Raw genomic sequence first — 18812 nt, 5'->3', positions numbered from 1 at the left:
CTGTTTGTGTGAACTCCTGGGGATAAATCTTTAAGAAGCCGAGGGAACTGGCTGATGGCACGGTCAACACCACCGGGCTGAATGGTTGGAAATCCCTCATTCCTTGTCATCACCAACCTAAGAACACCCTATCAGGATCATGAGCAAAATATTCCTCCGAAATGTGATTTTTATCTTTTGTCAATTGATATTCTCCTCTCAGATAGGAAATTAAATCCTATTTTTTAAAAGATTTTATTTATTTATTTATTTATTTGAGAGAGAGAGAGAGAGAGAGAGACAGCCAGAGAGAGAGGGAACACAAGCAAGGGGAGTGGGAGAGGAAGAAGCAGACTCCCAGCAGAGGAGCCTGATGTGGGTCTCGATCCCAGAACGCTGGGATCATGCCCTGAGCCCAAGGCAGACACTTAATGGCTGTGCCACCCAGGCGCCCTTAAATCCTATTTTTAATGTAAAATCTGTTTAAGTATGATAGGTGGGGGCCCAGAAAACGAGGAGAAAAATACAAAGACAGATAGTTCTGTGTTTGGGGAAGATTCATGCGGACAGTTTAGAGTTGACCCCTTTCGATGGGTAAGAGCTGTGTCAAGTACTAAATTTAGCCTCTCTGTAAATCATTCTGTGCTTTCTGCAGCATTACATTCTCAGGTATTTTAAGCCAGTGATTGACACACAAAGCTGGAGTGATAAAGGCTCTGTCCAGGACAGGATGCTTCGATCGACCATCTTAAAACTGGCCTGTTACCTGAACCATCCTCCTTGCATCCAGAAGGCAACTGAACTCTTCTCTCAGTGGATGGAATCCAGTGGAAAATTAAAGTAAATCTAGACATCTGTCCTGTTCTTTGTTCCTTTCACTTTGATGCAAAAGTCTTTGATCAAGCAAGACACTAGATCTAAAACCTTTCAGTGAGGACGGTGGGGGTCCATAGGGAGAGCCATGCTGGGAATTACAAACACTTGTTTCATGTTCCCATACAGTAAGTGCTCAATAGATTTTGTGGGAAGTGAAGTTTAGGTCCCTTTAGAGGGAGAGCTAATAACCATTGGCATGGTAACAGAAAGATAGCCAGAGGGTAGAAATGGGAGGAGGGGGTTGCCCAAGCTCCAAAAGTGATGTCTTTTAAAGATAAAAAGCAATGTGAAATGGACATGCAGTCAAAACACCATTTATCAAAACGTTTTTTTTTTTTTAAAGGAGAGGCTACCTTTTAAAGAAAGTCTATTTACTTCTTCATTACCCAATACCACAGACCTGAATTTTGACCCCAAATTTCATATTTGATGGGAAACCGATGACTTGGGCCATCAAAAGTGTGTATATGGTGGCAAAATGGATTCAGGTGGTTCTTACAATCAGGAAGATGCCCAGTGATCACATGGATTATGTTGCAGTTCACTTTAGCAGTTGCAACCTAGAAATACTAACAGATGCGACAGGCTTTACAATGTAAGCCTGATTTCTGTCCAACACACGATTTTATATTGTTGTTGTTAAAACTCTCACTCTGGAGTTGGATGTTTTGAGAAATCAAACTTGTATGTGAATCAAGGAAAATTCATTCCTTAAAACTGAAGAAAAAAAGTCACAATTTTGGGGCTGTGCAATGTAATGTTGCCCATTTTTCCTGTGGCAGATTGCTGATAGGCCATCATAATTTCTCTCCATATAACCGAATCTCATGAGCTTTTTGAAATCCTTTCTTGAGTTCTTCTTTTTAAAAACATTAATTCCAGGTTTTTCTTTGTACTTGTCTGGTCATTGTGATTCGAGCCAAAAATCAGTTTTAGGAAAAGGATCTATTAGCTCTATTTTTCTCTTCTTTTTGTTCATGTTTGAATGGGTGGTAGGAGTGAGGCTAAAACGTAAACATCCTGCTGCCCTGTCACATAGGGAGGTATTATTCCATCTTCATACTTGTTACAAGGGGGGTGATCTTACCTGCAGAAGCCCACCTATGGGTTAGATAGGAGAGTCCAACATGTTTAATCAGATGTTATACTTATGAAAATATAAAGCTCATTTATGCTTGTAATCAATAATACATAATTAAAATTATAGGTTTTTCCCCTAAACTTCAAGACCACTAGTATTAATCCTAATGAAGAATTTTCTTACATAGATTAGTGACTTCATTCATTTGTGTATTCAAAATATAATTCTTTGCATGCTGCCTATGAACCAGACACTGCTTGTAGGTACCAAGGACAAAATAGTAAACAAAACAATTATGTGTCCTACTTTCAAGGCACTCACAACGTATTTGTTATCAATTTTCATAAATTTGCACAGTAAATATACTAAAATCAAAACAATGTAGATTATAATTTAATTGCTTAATCTTTGTTTTGTGATTCGACTGGCACTTGGGGTATTTAAGCTCATTTAGTGGAGAAAACACAAGCATTAGAAACATAGGTTTAAATTCCATCTCCAAAATGGCTAGTTATATCACCTCGTGCAAGTTACTTAACCTTCCTAGCTTTATTTCCACTTTTTAAAAATCAGGGTAATAACTATCTCACTAGGTGGCTTTGACAGTTAAATACGACATATAGAGACGAGTACGATCCCTACCATATGGTCACTGCATGATAAAGGCAAATTTCCTGCCCCATTCCTATGCCTCTGCTGTGGTTTCCCTGAGCCATCAAAACGAGTAACAGTGATTACTGATCTAGCAATACTGGAATGAAAAGTCATAGCCCAAATTAGAATCAGAACTAGTTAATATCCTACAGGGCAATAAAACCCAAAAATTGTGGTATCTTCTTTATGCAGGCAGAAAATAATTTTATTATTACATCTTATCAGTTTTACAAATTATAAAATGACTCAACTTAATCAATTGTGCTAATTACAATTTTCTAAACCCAGAGAATCAGATGACTCTCAGGCAGTCCTGTTAGAAAATGCTCTTAATGTGATATTAAAGTAGCAAGTAATCATGGTTTATTAAAAAAAATCACAGAGCACCAATAAAGATTATTCAATTCTAGAATTCTATATAAACCAACACTTTATATGCCAGAAATCATGTCTTTTATTTATTGATTCTATAAAGTTTCTATTTTCACCTCGAAGTTAAAATTTTATGATCATTCTCGTTGCTAACTTTTTATCATCAATAGGGGGAAAAAAAACCCATAGGGCGCCTGGGTGGCTCAGTTGGTTAAGCATATGACTCTTGATTTCGGCTCAGGTCATGACCTCAGGGTCCTGAGATCAAGCCCTGTATAGGGCTCCCTACTTGTGGGGAGTCTGCTTGTCTCCCTTTCCCTCTGCCTGCCCGCCGCCACCCCCCACCGCCTCTTTCTGAAATAAATAAATAAATGTTAAGGAAAAAAACCCACAAATAATTTGCAAAGTAACATTATATAAAATATTTTCATGAAAGTTTGACCGAAGAAAATGTTTAACACGCTACTGAAAATGGCTCAGGGGTGATTCTGTTATAGCAATTTAAAACTGTAATAAGAAAAAAAGGTTTTTGTCCCGTAGGACTTTTTTCTTCACTTTGTTCTTCATATTACAGCATTCCATCGGATATTTTAAAGATCGTGTATTCTGTGGGTGCTCAGACAACAGTAGGATGGAATTACCTTTTGGAGCAATATGGACTGTCAGTGTCAGGTGCTGAAAAAGAGAAAATTCTGTATGCATTGTCAACCAGTAAACATCAGGAAAAGTTAATGAAGTGAGTGCATTAATTTAACTAACTTGTTAAAAGTTAACTGGTACCAATTCAATGAAGTCACCAAAATATTGCCCCCAACCTCAAAGGCATAAAAGAATTGAATCAAAATTTGATTTGCTTTGACTTTACTTCCAAAAAATCCATATTGACAAAATGCAAATGGTGAAAACAGATATTCCTAGTTGTTAATCAGGTGATTGATACTGGACAAATGGCTACGTTTTACTTTCAAAACCTTGGAGAAAAATGATCACAAGAATGCATTCTTGTCTATAAGATGTTTGTACAAGGTGCTAAATAAAAAGTGAAAAAAATTACTACCAGAAAAAAATTAAAAATTCAACTGAAACATTAAAAATGTTAGCCAGTAAGGCATTTATTATTATTTTTGGTAAATTATAATTTTATCAGGCCTCTTTCTCTTCTAGTCTCTTAATGTATCGGTAGCCTGAGTTAATTTCCATTACATGACACATACCATGATAAATCAAATGGTCTTTATTTCTTCAGATTAATTGAACTAGGAATGGAAGGAGAAGTCATCAAGACACAGGAGTTGTCCTCTCTTCTTTATACCATCGCCAGAAATCCAAAGGGGCAGCAGTTAGCCTGGAATTTTTTAAGAGAAAATTGGACCCATCTCCTAAAAAAGTTGGTATTCATTTATATGCAGTGTGTGCTCTTGTACCTAGATGGCTCGGTTGCCTGAAACCAAGTACAATGATGTGTCCCTCAAAGCATAAATGATCCTATCTCTACCCAAATAGTTTGATGAACACTGTTCATTTAAAAACTTAATACCCCGAGTTACTCTGTCCAGGTGTGAAGAGAGGAGTGAGAAGTGAGTGGGAAAGAGATTTCTCTCACTCAGCCCAGGCAAAGAAGAACTGCTGGGAGCAAGTGTGAGATGAGTTCAATCCAGTCGTCGCCCCATCCACCACACTCCTCCTAGCTTCCTCACCAGCCCAGAAGAATCCAGGGAAGCCGCATAGAGTACATGAAACGCATTTGGCTTGCTTTGTTAATGGAGAGTTTCAGGAACTTTGATGAGAGCTAATCTCCACCCTCAGTTCCCCTGTGGAAGTGGCCGGGTGGAGAGCTTAGAGGAGCTGAAACAAATCTGATCAGAAGTGTTGTGGGAGGCCCTTCCCCCCTTCAAAAGTCGGTCAGTTTGGAGTCTTTTCTAGCGCTTCACCTCTTGGGAGAACCAGAGTTTACTCCAGCATGCTCCTGGGCCTAAAATATCCCCCAGCATGAACCAATAGTGATTAGACTTCAGCGGAAGGTACAGGATGGCATTGCTTTCTCTCACAACAGCTCAGCTGTGCTCAGCTATTCCTTATCCAAAACCAGAATGTCATTTGTGAACTATATGGAAAATATCCTGAATCCGAGAGCTGTGCAGTCTGCTCTGTCTACCTTAGTGTCAGTATCTCTGATCTCAGTCATCCTGGGTTCCTTTTCCCTCTCATTTGTTAGCCATGAAGGACTCAGAGTCCCTACAGCTTCGTGTAAGCAAAAAGAGCATTTTCACCCCTCTCCCAGGCCTTTAAGGGGTTTGATATTCACATGGGACCAAACAGTTATGCAAGTGCACGCTGTGTGCATGTGTGTGTGTGTGCGTGTGCGTGTGCGTGTGTGTGTGTGTTTCCTTAGAGATCACTGGAATCATTGGTTGGGTTGTTTGCATGCCTACCAGTTCCCTCCCCTGAAATGATCAGACTTTTTCTGCAAGGTCATAGTTTTCTTTTGTCACTGGAAACGATCCTGCCTGACCATGTGCACAGCCTGGACTTGGAATCATTTCTGGGACGTATCTGTGCTCTGCTTTTCAGCACAAATCCCGTTGACTTATGGTATAAATTCTCTATATAAGACATTAGGGTGAACGATGCACTCTGTGGCTGCAAATGAGAGTTCAACCAAATAACATTGCCCCCCCAAAATACAGAGTATAAATGCAGTGGATTTCCAAAATATGATGAGGGAAGTATATTAAATCCTGTGTTAAATTAAATCCTTAATCCTGTATTAAATGTTCTGTTGAACCTATCACCTAGTATATGAATATAATGAATAAATAAAAATATGTGTGTTGGGAAGTTCTTGGGCAAAAAATCTTTATCAATGGAGTGCATAATAAAAAAAAATAGAACATAGAGAATACTGCTCTAAGCATAAACATAAATTTAAACATAAACACTGCTGAATAAGCTAGTCACAGTTCCTAAAAAGTCTTTATCTACATTTTTATCTTGTGGTCAAATGTGAGATATTTCATAGCTTTGGGATTTTACTGGATGAATAAATTATTCTTAGGGTAATTAATAGAATATATTTTAATGCACAAGCTTATCATATAGTTATTAATGTCATACATTTTAAAACATATGATATCATAAAGATAAGACCAGTATTTCTATTACTTAAATCTGTGGGTATCCTTTTTATTTTCAGATTTGACTTGGGCTCATATGCCATGAGAGTGATCGTCTTTGGCACAACATCTCACTTCTCTTCCAAGGATGAGTTGCAAGAGGTTTGTGACTCTCTACTGCTAACAACTTAAAAATAAATGTTCAAATCATAAAACTGAAACTGAACTTAGATGTAATCTGGTTTAAAGTTCTCATTTTATTAAAAGAAAATAAGTAGTTTGTCCAATGTTACATAGCAAGTAAATGGAAGGGACAGGACTAGAACCTCTTAAAGTAAAGGTGTTCATAGCATTCAAAATGAAAATTACACTTGAGAGATGAGTCCTTGCTGATTATTTCCTTCCTGGTATCATCACAGAAAAGACTATATTGAAGCCTGGAAGAGTACTGAAAGGTCTTTTTTAACAAAACTACTCTTGTTGATAATTCTATTTTTTTTTAAAGCATTCTAATGTTTTACATCTTCTTTCCAAAATAAATCTTGAATTATTTACCCTTGAAGGAAGCTCAGAATTCTAGAACTTAAATCCTGGCTCACTACTTACTATATGACTTGGCTCAATCATTTAACATTTTTACCCACAGTATGCTCACTTGTAAGATGAGGATTTATCATTCCTGTCTTACATTGTTTGAAGATAATGTGAAATAATAATTATACAGAAAAAAAGAGAGAAGGAGAAGATAACCATTTTAAGGTTGGCAGAGAAATTATTACTCTGGTGTTTGTATAATTTGCAAGCTGTTTTGAAGCTCTTTGCAAGAGCAAGTATTTTATAAACCATGTCAGTAATTTTTTATTGCTTATTTTTCAGGTGAAACTGTTCTTTGACTCTCTTAAGACCCAAGGATTACATCTGGATATTTTTCAAACCATTTTGGAAACCATATCCAAAAATATTAAATGGTTGGAGAAGAATCTTCCCACTCTGAGGACTTGGCTACTGGTTAGTTCTTAAATGGTTGGTAGAAGGAGCACATCAGATGTGGGCATGAAGTCAGCAAAGCTCAAGTCAAAGTTCCGGATATTTGATCTAAACCACTAAGAAGCCTCGAGAAACCAGCCAGTGCAGCTGGCAGCTCTCAGATGTTGTCTCTAGCTGACCTGTGCATGATGTTGAGGCGGGGGAAGTCCAGTTCAGTAGCCTATTTAAATGTAACCTTGCTGAATAATGCAGATACGTGGAGATGTGAATGTAGATAGATAGACATAGCTGTAACAGCCGGACCACACCCCGCCTACATTGCCTTACTGCATGCGACCTTTTTGCTGTTTTGATGCTTTTTCTAACCTTGCTTAGTATCCTGCAGTTTGCCCAGCCAGTTTTACCTTCAAGGAAACATAGCCCATTCTTTTTAAAAAAATCTTTCATTTGCATCCTTTCATCTCCTCCCTCTCTTCTTTCATCTCAGCCTGAATAGTTCATTTAATTTTTACCATTCATGGAAAATCTGAATCAAATTATGAAATATAAGAATCAGGAAAATGGAGAATTTGTCACCAAATCTCAGATTATTAGAAACTAGGTGTCAGGGTTTACCCACAAAGCCAGGAGGGCTGCCTGGCTTGAGCCCCATATTCATAAAGAGCCTCAAGGATAGCCTTCTGAGGTCATCTCCATAGGCGGTAAAATTTGTAGCCACAGAGGGAGAGGAGAGAGCGATGATACCTCACCACTTTAAACCATACACTATCCCATTTTTAATATATGCTTTGAAAATGGCAAAATTAGGTTGTATTGCATATATTTCCAGTTAACTCATGGTTTAATGTAAATATTTAAATGAATCATCATATTTTCTAACCCAGTTTTAGCATTTCTTCATAGTTTTAAGAGAAACTCCTGATCTCCGAAACACTTTGCTAGATGCTTCTCTTACGTGTTTTATTAATAAGGTATTTGGAATGAGTAAAGAAACCACCACTCTAAATACAGGTTGTAAATTTCATAAATTCATGTGCCACATATGAATCAGTATGAAGATATAAACATGCTCTAGAAAAATCTAATCAATACACAGATGATGAACTTATCTGTGCTATTAAGGGAAGCTGGGATATTGGGGCAGGGGTAAGGTGGGAAGGGTGTTAACCAATCCATTTTGGAGTGATACCTTGAGGGTTTACAGATCTTTCTTTGGTGCCACAGTCAGAGACAGGGTACTTTGGATGGACCATGGCCATGACCCAATACACATTTTTTTAAGTTTGTTTTCAAATCATTTCTTGGAATCTTTGAAGCATCTTTGACTCTAGATTTGACCTGCTCGTGGTCCTACCAAGGTCTGTGTAACATGTGATAACCCTCTGGAATTGTATGTACTTTCAAATAAAGAAACTGAACGAGTAAAGAATGTTATTTTTTCCACCAAGGTAATGTGTAGATTAAGCAGAAGAATGTGTATGAGGTTTGGTAGATCTGTGCTGTCATATTTATTTCCATAAATAAGTAAAGATCTTTCTTTTGTATAGTAAGTTATCTACCATAAATTTCCAAGTTTTTGATTCTCTTCCTTTTAGTTCTTTATGTATACACATTTGTAACTTCTCAGATTTTTTAGAATGGAGTACAGAAGTAGAAGTAGTAGAAGTAGCAGTTTTATCATTTGTTAAAAATGAACATGATAATTACTCTGCCAATAATGGTTTAACAAATAAGAAGTCTTTTAAAAAAGAAACCTATTGTACTTGGCGTGGTATTTCAAAACCTTTATGGTAGACGCCAAACCCCCAGCACCAACTAAGACTCGGCTAATGTTAGTTTTACTTCCTTTTACCCCAAATGAACAAGCAAGTTGTGAAATATTTATATACAAGATCATGAATGGATGATGGAGGGAACAGACACAGCTCCATGTCTGCTGAATTTCCAGAGAGCCTTGGGAGAATTTTGTGGTCTCTGAAGCCCACTCAGAATGAGAAATCTTCCAGATCAAAGGAGCCTAGAACCAATGTCTTGCTCCCTTTTAGGCTTTGTGTGGGGGACAGAATGGGGACTTCAGCCCTCAAGAGTCCAACTTTACCACCATGGTGGGAATTTCTTATCCTACTTCATGTAAATCCTTTTGCATTTCACTCCTTGCTGTGTCATTGGGTCTACTTGAGGTTCCACAGAATCAAATGATCAGAAATCCTGATTTTTGGAGGGAAGTTCCTGGGGTGTTTTGTTTTGTTTTGTTTGGGGGGGGGGGCTTATTTCATCCTAACTGTAAGGGGGACCTCCAAATAGTCCCAGAGGCTAGTTTTCCAGTTGAACATTGATGTCTACCAAACACAAGGTTGTTTAAAATGGCCACGTTTTTACTCTACAATATCCCTTTACTTATATTCGTTATTGATCTTCTTTCTTCCATTTAACCATGTGTCACTATTTTTCATTTCCGCATGTAAGGGTTTACAACCTTTACGTTTACAGGCTTTAAATAATTGATCTGTTATATTGTCTGCTCCCTGAAATCTTAATCTCATTCATCAAAGTCATGTTTCCAAATCATAAGGAAGAAAGGGTGAAAAATATTATGAAAGAAGTAGGTTAGCTGGGTTGAAGCACATGTGTATTCTATGTAATCTAATATTTTAATAGGTAGTGCCAGATTATCTTTCCAAAAGGGGGTGTTAATTTATTTTCTTTTTCTTTTTTTAAAGATATATTTATTTATTTGAGAGAGAGAGCATGGGCGTGCATGCAAGAGCGAGCAGGGGGAGGGGCAAAAGGAGAGAGAATCTCAAGTAGTCTTTCCCCTGCCTCCCCCGGAACACAGGGCCTGGCTTGGGGCTTGATCCCATGACCCTGAGATCATGACCTAAGCCAAAATCAAGAGTCGATTTCCTAACCTACTGAGCCGCTTAGGCACCCCTACTTCACTTTCTTTTTACACCTGTATCCTGTACTTGTCAGTACCAAATGTTAATCTTTCATATCTAGTAACACTTTCCCTGGTAAAGTACAGCTTCCCCAGATATTTACATAGGGATATCACTAGTTTCTTTTGATTGATATTTCCTTGATGAATTTTTCTGTATCCTTTTACTTTGAATTTTTCTGTATTTAGTTTCAGATGAGTCTTTTGTAAGCAGGCTGTACCTGAATTTTGTTTGCTATTATGTTTCCCAGCTTGGGCAAGCTCAGGCTCTCCCATCTGTCCTCTCCACTCTCAAAGCCGCTCCCCCCCCCCAAAAAAAGCCCTCAAGGTGAACACTGACTTCAGCCTTTGCTTACCCCTCGGAGTTCCTTCCTTCAACTTGATCCATAACTATTTCTTACTAGCTTTCCAGGTCACCAATATATTCAAACAATTAAAAATTTTTTAATTCTACATTTTAAATTATTCTTAGCAAGAAGGTCAGTCAAGGTGCCTAGTCTAGCATTTTCCCAGAAGCTATAATAATTTATTTTCAACAATGTGCAAATGCCTAACACTTTTACATAAGAGGCTCCTTAGGATGGAAATTGGTTTGCAGTATTGACTGCGTAGTATCGATTTCTCATAAATAAAGTTGTGGGATACCTAACATTGTATCAGGAAGTTAACAGTATAAACAGATCATTTGTTCAGGATTTAAATCAGGAAAATTTTCCAATATTCATAGGGAGAAATGGTTAGAAAGTTTGAGAAATGTAGACTTCACTGACCGAGTGAAAAGAATTTCTATGTCTCAATCGCTTCTGTAAATTTTTACTTCACAAGCATAACTTCAAGATCTTTTGCTAATTTTTTCCTCTTTTCTCCAAAAGTTTTCATCTTCTACCATGATCCCAAATAAAGTCAGCAAACCAATTTTCTATTCTCGATACATGATTAATTCTCACGTTTAGGTCTTTACACATACGATTTCCCACACTTCAAAGTTCATGCCCCCCTCTGTTGAATTATGCCATATTTCTTTCTTTCGATACATCATTTCAGGTTCATGTTTCTGTAAGGAATTCACACGTTGATCCACCTGACATGTCCCTGCAGTCATCTAGACAATACTTCAGTTATAATTACGAAACCCATTTTAAGGAAGGCAGAGTAAATTGTCTGTGAAAAGACTGAAGGGATACAAAGGACATTATTTCTTGGTTTTAAAACCACATTCCTCATTACAAACTGTTCTCTAGTTAACTGAGCTTGGAAATTCTAACTCATTTCTAATTATTTTGAGTTCGAGTTGGGAAAAGGTTAGGTTGAACACTCTAAACACTGAAATATGGCAAGAGGCAAGGAGGGGGGTTGGAGACCTTTTTCAGAAAGAGAAACAATTGTCTTCAGGGCCCAAGGCGATTAGCATATACTTTTATTTTCTTTCCGTTCATGCCTCCAGATACAGGCCCAAAGACTAGTAGTAGGAGTTTTAGAAGGAAATTTAGAAGGAAGCTGGGTAAGGGGAAAACAGGTCAAGAGACGGAAGCTGATAAAGATCAAAGACAAGATCTGGTCTGAAACAACTATGCACAATTCCTGTGAACCAGACAGACCGCTCAGGAGTCAGGCGGGGCAAGTTAATTCAACTCACCTCAAGGACTAAATTAGGGTCACTTAAGCAACAATGAATAAGTTGTTACTTAATGAGAGAGGCTATATAGCATTTACAGATTTGCATGTGTTTATTCTTATTCTAATTTGTGCCTTATCTATAAGCAGCAGTTATGACACTACTGATCCAAGCACTGTTTCATTTTATTTTATTTTATTTTATTTTATTTTATTTTATTTTACTTTATTTTTACTTTACTTTATTCTTTTTCAAAGCACTGTTTTAAAAATAATGTTCTATATTCTAGAAAAACCATTACCTGGTAGAAAAAGCATATTATTCTCCTAGTTTCAGGTAACTGTTTACTGGGCAGCCTAGCTGTTTGGACTTTAAGGCCAAGGGGAATATACACACTATTGTCTCCTCCAACTCACTGAGGACCCAGATAGAAATAACGCCCGCAGTGTTCGTCTTGCAAATTCAGATCTAAAAAATACTACCTAAAAAAAGGAAATCTCATACTTTTTTTTTTTTTTTCAAAAAACATCTTCTCTTATCCAGTTGCCTTTTCTTCTATAATTTCACCATTACAGATTCATTCCTTCGGGCTAATAAAAGTTAAAGGATTCAATTGTAACTCATTAGTCATGCTTTAGTGAGACTTTTTAATTTTGTTTAAATGAATACTTAGTTCTTTATAGCTAGCTGAGGAAAGAGCCCTAAGGGGAGAGAGAAAACTGAAGCTGGGAGAGAGGATTGGGGTGGGTGGGTTCTGGAACAAGGGCAACACTCCAGAAAATACTGGTTTGGTAGGAAGCTCCGGAAGGCAGTATCTGTCACTTACTCAAGGGTGTTATATACAGGTGGCATTTGATAAATATTTGTTGACTGTGTGAAGCAGCATTTAGACTTGAGGAAGGAAAATGGAAAATGGGACCTAGCAGAACTCAGAGCCCCCTACTTGTCGATTTTGCTCCAAGCGGATCCTGCTGTACGTATGCATGCTTCTGTGTGTTGTGCATGGATCCTGGGTGCTTGTTCAGACTGGCCCAAGGTAATGCAAGCACCTTAAAAGCAGAACCGTAGCTCCTGTTTTGTTTTTAGTTCTCTTTGGTGTTCTGCGCACCATGGGCACTCCACAAATGTTGCTGACTGACTGACAGCCTGTGCTGGCAGCTCTCAGCCAGAGGGAGGAAAAAAGCATCTGAGTCATCCCAGAGTCGGCCAAGAATCACAGTCAAGTGTAATTTTCTGCATAAATATTACAGTACCTTCTCATGCTCAAAAACAAACAAAAACCTGAAGGACACATTTAATGGGAAGGAATCTTAGGCTCTGTGTTAGCAAGGCTGCTAGAAACAAAGGAGAAGGAAAACTGAATTAGAATCTTCAGGAGTGTAAACATCTCCCTCAAAAGAGCAGGTCAATTAAAAATTCCAGCCAGAGATAATTTCTGAAAATATCATTTATATCTTCTGACTTTTATAGAAGAGGACCTATGATTGTTTTTCATAGCTGGAAGCAGGGCCCACCATCGCTGACGCTTCCTAGCCTGGCTAGGCCCCAAATGATGCAGGGCTTAGATATCAATATCAAGAACTCTGCTTTCTCAGGACATCATTATTTTAAATTATCGGGTTGGAATATATCAGTAGCATATAAATTTGTTTGCTCTTACATTATGTTTTGCAAGTCTAAACTTTTTTTGCATGTAATAAACATGGTTTAAAAATTTCACAGTTCACATCTAATAGTAACAGCAAATACATCCTTAGTACTTATTTTGTGCCAGTCTCTGTTCAAAGCACATCTGGTGTGTTAATTCATCTCATTCCTACAATAACCCGAAGAGGGTGGTACTTGTCTCCTCAGTTTACAAAGGAGAAAATGAAGTCCAGGGGTTAAGCAACTTGCCTCAGTCACAGAGGCAATGGTTTTTTAGGACATTTACAGAGTGCACCTATCGACATGGTTGATTTTAGAACATTTTTATCACCCCAACAGGAAGCCCCCCTACGAGCAGTCACTTCCCATTCCTCCCTCTTTACCATCTTAGGCAACCACTAATCTACTTTCTCTATCACTTTGCCAGTCTGAACTTTTCATACAAATGGAATAATACAATATAGGTCTTCTGTAACTGACTTCTTTGATGAATATTTGTGTCGTTTATACTTTTTGGCTATTATGAATAATGCTGCTATGAACATTCACGCAGAAGTTTTTGTATAGACATCGATTTTCAATTATTTTGGCTATATAGCTAGGAGTGGAATTGCTGGATCATTTGTTAACTCTATGGTTAGCTTTTTGAGGAACTGCCAGACTATTTTCCACACAACTGTACCATTTTATATTCCCACTGAAGTATATGAAGTTTCCAATTTCTCTAGATCTTTGCCAACATTTATTATGTCTGCCTTTTTGATTCTAGCCAATCTAAGCCTGAGCCTAGCCATACTGTGAAGTGGCTTCTCATTGTGGTTTTGATTTGCATTTGCTTTATGGCTAATGATACGGACCATCTTTACATGTGTTTATTGGTCATGTGCATGTCTTCTTTGGAGAAATGTCTATTCAGATCTTTTGCTCATTTTTAATTGATTTGTCTTTTATTATTGATTTGTAAGAGTTCTTTATATATTCTAGATATAAGTCCCTTATCAGGTACATGACTTGCAGATATTGTCTCCCATTCTGTGGGTGGTCTTTTTAGTGCTTAATGCTATCCTTTGAAGTCATATCTTTCTTGATACTTATCTTCAACTTTATTTCTGTTAGAAAGATGCTGTTATAATGCATTGGATACTGCATCCCCCAACCAAAATTCACATGTTGAAGTCATAACCCTCATTACCTCAGAACATGACTTCACTGGAAATAAGGTTGTTGCAGATGTAACTAGTTAAGATGAGGTTATACTGGAGAAGGGTGGGCTCCTGATCCAACATAACTAGTTCCCTTATTAAAAGGGGAAATATGGACACGGGTGTGCACACAGGGAGAACTGCATCTGAAGGCTGGTGTTATACTGCCATCAGCCAAGGAAGCAAGGATAGAGGCCTGGAACATACTTTCCCCTGGTGCCTTCAGAAAGAACATGGCCCTGCTGACTCCTTGATCTTGGGCTTCTAGACTCCTTAACTATGAGGCAATAAACTTCTGTTATTTAAGCTACCTAGATTGTGACAATTTCTTACAGAAGCCTTTGCAGACTAATATAAATGCCTAATTTATTTTTCCATTTTAGTAGTTACTTCCAGATCAGGATTTGAAGTTTAATAATATACCATTTCTTGGTTCGGAATCCTAATTGCAATGATTACATGAAAAATTACATTGAATTGGGCTCTATCTTTACTTTTCCTTTGACAAATACCTTAAGGTTTAAAGAAATTATTATCAAAATATTATTAAAATATATCAGTGTTTATAACCTTCAGTGGACCTTTAGGTTGCCTACTTGACATTTTGGTTGCTTAACCCTCCCTTTTCCCTTCTGAATAATAAAAATGATTTTACTCAAGTTCCCCCTATCTCCCCCTATGAAACAGGGAAGTGATCCTAAACTCAGCATTCCTAAACTCTGCTTTGTTTAAGAAACCACTCATAGTAACCCTGTTTTTATTTCCAGTGATTGGTTTAGAAATGTACAAAATTTTGTTTTGGCAATTGAAACCTAAGAAGAATTCTAATGGGGGATTTTTGAGAAAAGTTCCCTTGCTCTTGAGAAGGAGACACCAAAGAAAAGATTCCTCCTCCCTTCTCTGATGCAGCCCCCTCTCTGTCCACAGGACGCTCAGTCTTTCGGAAAATTGCTTACAGAGTGAACAGAGTGAGAAGTGGGGTTCTTGGTAAGGTTGGGAGCTGTGACTAGAGACTGCCTTATCTCTGCGCTTATGTGAGATGATAGATTTCCTTAATGTTTATGCTAATTTGATTCAGCATTTTGGTTTTTGTAGGCCAAAGCATCTGAACCACTATATAACTGTTCCTTTCTAATACCTTTAAGTTTATTTAGCTGAATCTTTTTGCTAATGTCTCAGCTCTACAAGAACTCTGTTGGATAATTATATTGTTTACCTTAGTGCTCTAAACATTTCTTAATTTGTGATCACTTCAAACATCACTAATTGATGCAGAGAATGTGTGCTGCAAATAGGTTACAGGTGTAATGAGATATTGCCTCCTCTGCTCCTTAGCGTGACTGGGTAAAGTCTGGAGTAGCTGGAAACCTCATGGTAGGCATCTTTGTCCGGGAAGCAAGCAGCATGCTCCATTTATCCAAAAGTGCTGAATAAATATCATTTTCCGATGTGTACACTGAACTAATACATTGTTTAGCTTATTACAAAATAATTAGAAAAGATATTTAATAACACTAAACAAAGTTCACATGGAATATCAGTAAATTGGAACATCAATTAAATAATTAATGGAACAGTCTTCTAATAGCCTGAAGTTAGCTATATTTCTCCTTACTGCATATCCCTTTTGTGTATTATTGTCATTGGCCCTAAATTCCCTGCGGGAATAGGGAAGCAATAACAAACTCAAGAGCACTGGTTTAGAACACAGACCACCTGAGTTCCAGTCTGTGTCTGCCATGGGCTGTGAGTGAGCCTAACCTCTCCAGAATTCATCTTATCTATTAAATTGAAACTTGAATTAGTCAATCCATGACAGACCAAGTGCTTTATTTTGATGAAAAGAAAAGTTTCTATATTCACTGTTCAGCAAATTTGCTGCTTCTTTATAAATAAATGCTGTTTGTTACTCAGGGAGCTTATATTTTTTCCTTTCATGCTGTTTATTTTACATTTAGTCCTCCAAATATTTGGTTTTCAAATGTTAAATGGTAGAGAGCAAGGATTTTGAAAATAGTAGGTGGGTATAGCAGACAATGTCACACTATCTCCTCTGATAATGAATAGTAACTTCATAAAAATTTAAAGTATGATATCCTTAAACTAAAGAAGAAGCTCTGTGTAGGAGGATAAGAAGGGGTTAATGACTGAAACGTGATCAGTAGCAAATTAATCAAATTGTGTTCCCTCAAAAAGTCTTCATGAAGTCAAATGTAAAATGGTATCCAAATAAATAAAAACAAAATACCGCAAAGAAATCCCAGAATAAAGCAAAGCAACACTTATTATTCTTTTGAGGGTAGGTAGGATTCTGAAACATTTTGGTTGCTTCCTCTTTTTACCTCCATTACAAAACCACAAGTCCTTAAATGTCCTTAGTGTGTGTGTGTGTAGGGATGGGAGGGATGGGAGGAAAGAGGTTGGCAAAGAGGATAAAGAAGTTATTCATCTCTTTCTCAAATCTCAGAAAGACATGACCCACCTATATTTGCTACTGCAGTGGTGAAGCATTTTTACCACAACTCTGCAGAACTGAAGTATTTAAGACAAAACACAAGATAACGTGTTTCACACTTAAAAGCATGATAGACTCTAGCTTACAGGTAAGGTGAGGTGAGGAGATTTAACACTCTGTGGGGTTTTAAATATCTCTGAAACTAAGTGCTTTGGCTGCAAAAATAACTTCAAACGAACATGACCTGACCTAAAGTATAGGGATGAGTCTCTTATCTGAGCAATATAAGGTGTGGAGTCCTTTCCACAAAATCCGGCCCTGCATATACTATATAACCTCTGAACGCTGATGGCACCCACCCTGTGGTTCCCTTCCTGTTTGTGATTCTGAAGTGCCTGGCGGGGGGGGGGGGGGGGCGTGCTAGGGGCTCTGCTCATGCTTACCACAGAGGGGAGAGAGCGGCTTTGAGGTATCGTAGGATACAGACATCTCTGGAATGATCACAAACACACTACTGTTTCTGGCAGAATTTTCGACATTGCAAATGACCTAGAACTCTAGCTACCATTGCATCTGTTCACATATGCATTCATAAATGATTTATTGCCTACTTACCTTGGGTTAGGATACAGCCCTTAAAAAGGTAATAACTCTGCTTTCATGGAGCTCGCATTCTTGAGAGGAAGATTGATACTAATGAAACAACAAATAGAAGCATTGTTTCAGAGAGTGATGAGTCCTGTGAAGAAAAGCACGGCCCAGTCTTTAGAGAGGAGACTGTTTGTGGCTATTTTCCGTTGTGTGGTCAGGGAAAGGCTCTCTGCAGAGGTGACATATGAGCTGAGACTTAAGGACAAGAAGATACCAGCAGGCAAAGTACCAGGCAGAAGGAATTATTCTTGCGCAAGGAGCATACAAGAGGAATGGTTAACAATGCTGGATGGAACTCGCGGACTTCCAGGAACCGCAAGAAGGCCTCTGTGGCCAAAGCATCAATAGCACGTGTAGAGGAGGATCCAGAGTTAGACCAGGAGTTTCACTTTTATTTTAACTGCGATTGGTATCCACTGGAGGTTTTAAAGATGGAATGGAAAGTGGGCGATTTAGTACAGTTGACATTTTAAAATACAGTATTGCACTTCGATTTCACTTCTTTAAAACATAATTTCTAATTCCGTACGGGTCAAACGACACCCCAGTCGTCCCTGTTTGCCCAGGCTGTTTGCGGTCGCCGCCGGCTTGTTTGCACCCGACGTCCTGCTTTTGACAGCCTCGGAGGAGTGTGTGACAGTTGGCAGGCGCAGTGAGGCACAACCAGAGCCAAGTCGCTGCAGGGGCCAGGGCTGCGGGAGGGGAGGAGGGGGAGCAGGCTGTGGCGGCTCGCTGGGAGGGCCGAGGCTTTCACTGCGAGCGTGGCGGCGGCGCCCACTTCGAACTAGAGATAAGGAAGCGGGCCCCTACGAACCCGGGGGTCCCTGGGGCCCTGGTTTTGCATCCCGAAGTTTCGCCAGGTAATGCCTGGATTTGACACTGAACACACTGCTGGCTCGCGGTTGTAGGCAATGGCTCGAGGAGAGGAGGCAGGAGCAACTTAAGAGTTTCCGCTTCAACCCGGTAGCTTTGCCTGGCGTGGCAGCAGGCCCCTGCGGCTGCACCCACTGGAGCCGCAGGTGTTGATTTAAAGCTCGGCTCCAGCAGGCCTTCGGCTTGTATACTGCGGCGCCCGCACCCCCGGCGAATCCAGCTCCAGGTTTTGTGAACCGCTTGAGTGGAGAGGCCGCTCCCTGAACAGCCCGCGGTGGGACTGGAACCTGGGCGTGCGGGGCCCTGCGGGAGTCCCCGCCCTCCCATCAGTCTCCCGGCCTCCGACCGCTAGAGACCACTCTGGTGTGG

At 38.9% G+C, this 18812-nt stretch overlaps 1 protein-coding gene and 1 long non-coding RNA gene across 4 annotated transcripts in view; one reads left to right on the top strand and one right to left on the bottom strand.

Moving 5' to 3' along the window:
- Positions 1-8616, top strand: part of ERAP2 (endoplasmic reticulum aminopeptidase 2) — a 40470-nt gene extending 31854 nt beyond the window's left edge. For both annotated transcript variants that reach the window (XM_045808352.2, XM_045808353.2), the window contains exons 15-19: positions 635-819; positions 3537-3698; positions 4209-4349; positions 6156-6237; positions 6952-8616. In XM_045808352.2, the coding sequence (XP_045664308.2) occupies positions 635-819; positions 3537-3698; positions 4209-4349; positions 6156-6237; positions 6952-7095 (714 nt within the window). In that variant the 3' untranslated portion in view covers positions 7096-8616. The remainder of the gene's footprint in view (positions 1-634; positions 820-3536; positions 3699-4208; positions 4350-6155; positions 6238-6951) is intronic.
- LOC148110037 (uncharacterized) lies at positions 813-18304 on the bottom strand. Of its 2 annotated transcripts, XR_015724379.1 has the most exons (4): positions 17535-18304; positions 4177-4307; positions 3604-3637; positions 813-1956 (listed from the first exon to the last, which is right to left on the bottom strand). It is a non-coding gene; the product is annotated as an uncharacterized LOC148110037 (long non-coding RNA). The 2 variants fall into 2 exon arrangements; XR_015724378.1 differs by lacking the exon at positions 813-1956 and having other exon boundaries at positions 3498-3637.
- Between the last annotated feature and the right edge of the window lie 508 nt (positions 18305-18812).

The sequence above is a fragment of the Ursus americanus genome, chromosome 5 (assembly GCF_024610735.1).
Source record: "Ursus americanus isolate L20-20 chromosome 5, mUrsAme1.1.p, whole genome shotgun sequence".
In the NCBI taxonomy this organism is placed as follows: Eukaryota; Metazoa; Chordata; class Mammalia; order Carnivora; family Ursidae; genus Ursus; species Ursus americanus.
The sequence above is the reverse complement of the archived record's forward strand: the minus strand, read 5'-3'. Positions and strand labels throughout refer to the sequence as shown.